The 7,500-nt window shown below is 34.6% G+C and overlaps 1 protein-coding gene across 1 annotated transcript in view; it reads right to left on the bottom strand.

The window, feature by feature from the left end:
• Positions 1-4,132: 4,132 nt before the first annotated feature.
• Positions 4,133-7,500, bottom strand: part of LOC144965463 (uncharacterized) — a 16,296-nt gene continuing 12,928 nt past the window's right edge. The window contains exons 6-7 of the mRNA XM_078900834.1: positions 6,601-6,893; positions 4,133-5,018 (exon numbers count right to left, since the gene is read on the bottom strand). Coding sequence (XP_078756960.1) covers positions 4,554-5,018; positions 6,601-6,893 — 758 coding nt within the window. The 3' untranslated portion in view covers positions 4,133-4,553. The remainder of the gene's footprint in view (positions 5,019-6,600; positions 6,894-7,500) is intronic.

The raw sequence follows: 7,500 nt of genomic DNA, 5'->3' as shown, positions 1-7,500 counted from the left end.
ATATAGAGAATCCACAAATACTTGTGGGGCTGTATTTTGTATTGTTTTTGTGTTTTTAATGGTTCCAATTTTCTTCAATACCATCTGGTGACCTGTCACTCAAAACCCTCACAATTCTCGATTATATCGATCAGAGAAAAAATTCAATTTTTGAACCACATTTCATCATCATCATCATCATCATCATTGCCTTTTTCACCCTGGGTCAGGGTAAAGGCCACAGACAAACAGTTTCCATCCTTCTCTATCCTGAGCTAACTTTTTTTTATCTCATTCCAGGTCTTACCACTTCTCCGTATATCAGCTTCTTTAATCCTTCTCCATGTTCTTCGTGGCCTTCCCCTTGATCTTCTGCCCTGAGGGTTCCAGTCCAATACTTTCTTTGTTATAGTTGTGTCATTCTTTCTAAGCGTGTGTCCAATCCACCTCCATCGTCTTCTTCCTATTTCCTCTCCCACTGGTTTCTGCTGTGTTCTTTTCCATACTTTCATGGTTTGCTTAATTTGATATTATCACAAGGTTTAGTATATCTAAATCTAAAATTTATATTATCGTGGCTGAAGTGGTCAGAGTGAAAACGCGTGTTGTAAAATGATAAGTGCAGTTGGGAAAATGATATCTTTATGATGCATTATAGAAGAAACCAAATTTGTGGCTTGATCAGTTGGGTTTCACACAGATTCATGTGACTGAATCCAAAGTTCGATATTAAGAAATAAAATTGAAAGTGCATGTCGTGAAATAACAAATGTTGTGATAAAGTTATGAACACTTCTGCTAAAGATAAAATGGTTTTGTCATTTTCAAAACAAAACCGAAAAAACTTTTTCTCCTTCTCTTCACTCTTCTCCATACCAGCCAAATCAACCATAAAAGCTGTTTTGAGGAAAAGGTTCACCATTATTATTTTGTCATTCATTCATCTCATTTTGTATCTTATAATGTAATTACCTCATTTATAGTATTATAATTGTATATTTGGATTATTCATGAATTATAGAATAATCGCGTCTCTCTCAAATAGAATTATAAGTCGTGATATATAACTTGTAGTTACATTGTATACATTCTGATAAAAGTGTTTATCACCTGTATATCGGGTGCGAGAAAGAAAAAAAGATGGAAAAGTTTAGAAGCATGTAACCACCCAACCATAACTTTATACAACTCTAAAATTTAACCACAATCATACTCATTTACTGAAAATTATAGACAGATTTTCAAGAAATTAAAAAAATGTTATCACTATTTTCCTCAAATTTTGTGTAGTTCAAGTAAACGGTGCTAGAGTGCATATTATTTATTTCCCTTTTTCGGCGGAACACAGCCTCCAGATTTATATCACATACGTGGAAAACTAATTACATCCAACAGTCACCGATTAGGAAAAAGCCAGGACAACAAATATACAAACCACTCATACTACAGATTAACAAACGTGTAACACTTGAAATAGGAGTAGTCAAGAGCAACATCAATTATTTAACAACTTGCCTATAAACAACTATCACAGAAAGCAAAAACCATCACATACAAAATGATTTACAATATTTTACTAAAATACAATATATATGCATTATGTAAATGAATCATCATAGATGAACAATATCACTTAATTCTGAAATGCAATACAACAAATCCAGAAATCCAATTCATTATCGACACAATAAAACGCACAACAAAATAATAGAAAACATGAAACAAACTTTCACATTTTAGAAGAAGTAAGGACATCTCTATGGATAGATAAGAACACAACACCCTTTCAAACACAACATATTATCTCAGAAAGAATAATACATATAGTAAGACTCAACAAAACAGATCACTAACATTACCAATTTTTATAAAATTAAAAAATATATTACAACACAGTGACATATTACTTGGTTCAGCCCACCTTTCGATAAAAACGTCAGCACAAACATTGGACATCAGTTCCTGAAGTTAATTGATACACACTTTCCAAAAAACCACAAGCTACATAAAATTATCAACAGGAATACCATAAAAATAAGCTACTCGTGTATGCGCAACATAGAACAAATATTTTGAAGCCACAACAAAAAAATATTAATAAACCACCAACAAGAGCAAAACCCACCCACCAGAAAATGCAACTGCAGAAATAAGGAACATTGCCCGCTAAACAAACAATGTTTAGAATCAAGTTTAATTTACTAAGCCCAGTCACCGAAACTAAAACAAACAAGCAAGAAAAATATGTAGGACTAACGGAAAATAATTTCAAAACAAGATACAACCTCCACACCTCAACATTTAGAAACACCAACAAAAAAAAAACATCCACAAAACTCAGCGAACATAATATTTGGAAATTAAAAGACAACAAACTAGACCACAACATTTCATGGAGAATTTTATCTAAAGCAACAGGATACACACCAACATCAAAACAGTGTAGCTTATGCCTGGAAGAGAAATATACTATAATCAAACACCCTCAACACGAAAAATGAGATGTACAATACGTGTCCACATCGCTGGAAGTTCTTATTAATCAACTACAAACCAGAACCACTTCAACAAACAACAACAGTCAACAAACCAAACTCATGTAACACACAGTCCTGACGATGGCTGATTAGGCCTGAAACATCGATGTAGACTGACTCAAACATTGTGGTAAATATTAAAATAATATATATATATATATATATATTATATATATATATATATATATATATATATATATATATATATATTTATATATACTTGTCGACTTTTGAGAAAATGACACTTTAAGTTTTCGATTGACTAATAATACTGTTTGGACAGTGTCTTATTAACTGTATCTTTTATATTTGATTAAGTTGTATAATAAAAAGCATGATATTCTCATAAAAGAAAAATAATAATTTAAAAAATAAAATAGGATAGGTTAAATTTATTTATTTTCATGAAAATATTTTTATTCTTCTAACAAATTTTGGAAAAAAAATTCAATCATGTGATCATATGATATCTTGTTGCTTTGCCTTGCAAGCTTTTGACATGGAGTTTGGTTATTCAATAAGCATACAATGCATACACTTTTAAAATCACGTCAGTTATCACATATTATATTAAAATTAGTCAAATAAACATTTCAGGGGTATTAATTTTGATCCGAAAATTTAAAATAAAATATTTTTTTCTCCTGGTATCAACCGATAACCGTGAACCGACGTCCCATAGTCACCTTAATTATGTGTCTGTCTCCCGAAGCAAATAACCCATAAATCCTGAGCATCACTAACAATTTTAACATAGACCATTAAAAAAATGCAAAGTGTCGTCGAGTGGTTGCGAAAGTAGCTATGGAAGGTAAGCAATGTTTGTCAGGCCTTTTCGTTTTCGTTGGAAGGAAAAAAGTTAAAGTGACGGAATGGGCTAAATAAATAGCAGGAAACAATCTGACTGTTAATGCTTAGTAACGCTCGAACCCTAAATTATGGGTCCTACTAATTGCAGTCCGGAGCCGTCTGGATGCCTAGGGAAGCCGTCTGGAGGTCATCTAAAGCATTCTAAAAAAAATTATTGGTACTTCCGACGGCTTCTGGAAAGCTTCGGACAGCTCTGAGGGCCTCCAGATGGCTTGAGAATGCTTTAAATGACCTCCAGACGGCTTCCCTGGTCATCCGACGGCAATTAGTAGGACCGATTGCAAGAAATGCCAGAACGAGGAGCTTTCGGAAGGCCTCCCCTTCGGACAGCTCTGAGGGCCTTCGGATGGCCTGAGAATGCTTTAGATGACCTCCGTACGGCTCATCATCTTGAAAGGCTTCTGGACGGCTCCGGACGGCAATTAAGCTTAGTAGGACCGATAATTATAGGAGAAGATTATGTGGTGGGATCGGATCTTGCCCCTTCAATCTACATGCATTCCAGTCGACCCTTCCAGTTTGTGAGCATTTTCAAAAAATTAGTTTGACGTCATAATTCACTGCCTCGACTTTGAATCGAACCTCAGACCTACTGGTCAGACGTAAGCCATTAAACCATTGAGGTTACCCGATAATTGGGACTTAATACTTATATTTTTCACACAAGGGCGTGGGTTTCTGCTTTGAACCCTCAATTTATATCAAAATACACAAACATTGAGTACGAAATGACGAGAACGAAGGCACGAGTAGCTAATTTTTTATTTTGAAAATATCAAAGTGACAAATTAAGGAACAGGTACTGGTGTGATATAAACATCTGAAAAGTTGTGTATTAAACAGTGTCAGACAGAGCAGAGGAAAAATACAATATTTTCAGATTTTAAAAAATCTTACGCCACTGCCTGCTTCTTAATTTGTCACTTTCCAAAAACCCTCTTAGATTGTGCGGTGATACAACTTTCTATATCAGCTGGGCCAAAAAAGCTGGAAGATCCGTCATTTTGGCTGGTCGGCTGATATTCAGTATAGCTCCGTGATTATTTAAGTTACAGATTTCTAATAGCAAACTGTCACCAGAACTGGTGGTTGAACCAGACGAAATCTTCAAATTTATCTATTTTATTTCTCAACGAGTGGACCAGTGGTACAAATTAGATAAACCCTTTAAGATGATGAAGATGGCAGAGACCAGTTATCATTCATTGACTTTGCAAACACAAGCAGAACAAAAACATAGAATTTTCCGTAGGCAAATTGAACAGAAACCGCCGAATCACAAAGATGTGCTTCTTCCTCAGGGTAGCTCTTTGCTCTTATCTTCTGACAGATATCTTGATGTTCCTCCTTGCAAAATATAGGAGGTCGCTCTGTTTCAAACGCTGTCGCCCTAAAACCAACAACAGTTCCTGTTTTGTATGGATGTTCGATGAAGTAGAGCGGGCTATAATCAAACACTGTATTTATTCCAGATTCTGCTGCATAAAACCTTTGTTCACTACTGTCTTCTTTGTTTGCAGAGGGCCACAATATCAACTCCCATTCACCCCAGCCATATTTCATCACTAGTGACTTTAATGTAGAGTTGTAGGAAATTTCCAAGTTGCCAAAGAAAAGTTCTGTGTAAATACCCTGCAAAAATAAAGAAAGAAAACAGTTGCAATGACAAAACATTTATAACATATTTATCATTTCTGCCAAAGTCATGTTCAGTAAAATTGTTTACCTTAGCTTCCTCTTCCTCTATGGGTTGCTGCCCTGTCACAGCAAGAGAGCTTAATGCATCAAGCGAGAGGCGTTCTTTTGGACAACCACTAAGAGGTCTGCGGTACGACCGCGCCAACGGCCCTTGGGGTATCTCAGTTCTTTGAAATTAGAATCCGGAAACATAGACGCTGTTTAATATAGTTACACATGCAGCCGGAATCAAAAGTTCAGTAATAGGACCTTAGCATGCGTCACGAATCAATTTTTTTTTTATTTCATTAAAAAATATTTAAGTAAGTGAGCTTTATTTCTGATTACATTGTTGACAACTGCAAAGTGAGGAACAATGACTTGAGTCGGCCATAATGTGAAAGGGTCCTTTTCCTTTTCCCGGAGAATGCTGACCATAACACCAATAAACTTTGAAGATTTATACATTAAAAAAACCCAAATAATAGAAAGAAGTCAGGAAAAGGAAAAGAGGAGAGAAGAAAAGAAAAACCAAAACTGTTACTGCTGAATAACGAAATCCACCGAAATCTACCGAAATCCACCGAAATCTACCAAAATCTAAAATCTACCGAAATCCACCGAAGTCTACCAAAAGCCACTCAAGTATATTATATATATATATATATATATATATATATATATATATATATATTGTATATATATATATATATATATATATATATATATACTGATATATATATATATATATATATATATATATATATATATATATATATATATATATGTGTGTGTGTGTGTGTGTGTGAGTGTGTGTGTGTGTGTGTGTGTGTTATGCGTATAAATAAATTGACGGTGATTTTTTTTCAATTTTGATAATTTTATTGAAATCTGATCCGCGACCGCCTTTAATTTAGTGTTTTCTCGCGTTTATTATCTCCATTGCTTAGTATTATAGAATGTTATAATTTACACTTTAAAAGTTGCAGGGGATGCGGAAAAAGAAAATATCTAGGCCTTCTTCCTTCCATTTGACAATCGATCACTATCAATTCACATCTTAGCTTATGCTACATGCATTAATTGGTCGGCAATGAATGGCTACAATCCAAGTTTGAAGATGGATTTTGCTCTGTACAGGTGCATATACAGCATTAAATGGAAAGGGAAAGAATTGGCTGGTTTTGATCTGAATATGTGACCCACCGTGTCAAAGCGGTATTATGTCGGGATACACTATGTTAGGGAAATTGAATTCATATCCACAAATATCAAACTTGGGTTTATTTTCTCTACGTCATGGTGAAATATAAATACTATTCATAGCTTTGTAAAAACTTCTAAGGTCCGATTTCTCATCATTCTATCTCTAAATTTACATTTTTGGGTTATGAATCATCCCGACATAATACCGTTTTGAGACGGAGGGTCACATATTATAATCAGTGGAATGTGAATGTTTCTTACAACTTACATAAGGATGCATATAAATCAAGCCTTTAAATTTCATTGATTTATTGAGATAAAGGTAACAAACCTTATATTCTCCGATCTTGAAATCAAGTGACTCGTTAGATCGTTCCGGGCGATCAGTGGTGGTCTGATTGTCGTCAGCCCATGGCTTGGGAAATGTACATATGGTGGTAGAGTTAATGTAAGGATCAATGCCCAGGGCACTGTCAAGGAGATAATGTGTCACAGGGGCTCGATGGCGGTATTCCAAGTCCGGGCCAGTGTTGAGGACTATGGCTCCGATCTTTTCAGAGGGCAACATTGCCATGTATGACCTATAGCCAAAGGTCGCCCCTGAGTGTACTATGAGTGGATACCCTGGGAATAAGGTAAATTATGAGAAATGACTACATGAAGATAGATACAATATATATAGAATTCTGAATCAGAAATAATTTGCTTACTATAAAAATGCTTCCATAAATAAACTGACGCCTAGTTCGCTAAACAAATAGTACCAAATAGTAAATTGACCGTTTAAAAGTTTCAATTTCAAACTAGATAACAAATAAAGGGCGTTTGGAAACACGCACTTCTTCCACTCAAACAAACAGAGCACTAAAACGATGCGACTTAAGCAGAAATTCAGAGGAACAATATTCTAGTATGTATCCGCCTCAACTAGATATGCAAATCAATCTTAGAACATTTTTTGAGCGACTACACTGATAACACAATCAATGTTTTGTTCTCGTGTTAATTTGAAACGTTTTGATCTTCTCATTTATACTTGAAGTTTCATTTCCATAAAAAAAACCTCACTTAGTCAGTTTATTAGTCTTGAATTATTTTCCATGTAAACAGAATGAAATTTCATATGCAACACAAAATGGTACAAAAAAGGGTAATTTAATTGGATTCATAAAAAGAAGAAAAAGAAAAAGAAGAACCTTTAATCCAAGTAAATACAAAAATCAAACAAACA

Source organism: Berghia stephanieae, chromosome 2, assembly GCF_034508935.2.
Source record: "Berghia stephanieae isolate SIO BIC M18660-M18661 chromosome 2, UCSD_Bste_1.3, whole genome shotgun sequence".
In the NCBI taxonomy this organism is placed as follows: domain Eukaryota; kingdom Metazoa; phylum Mollusca; class Gastropoda; order Nudibranchia; family Aeolidiidae; genus Berghia; species Berghia stephanieae.
The sequence above is the reverse complement of the archived record's forward strand: the minus strand, read 5'-3'. Positions and strand labels throughout refer to the sequence as shown.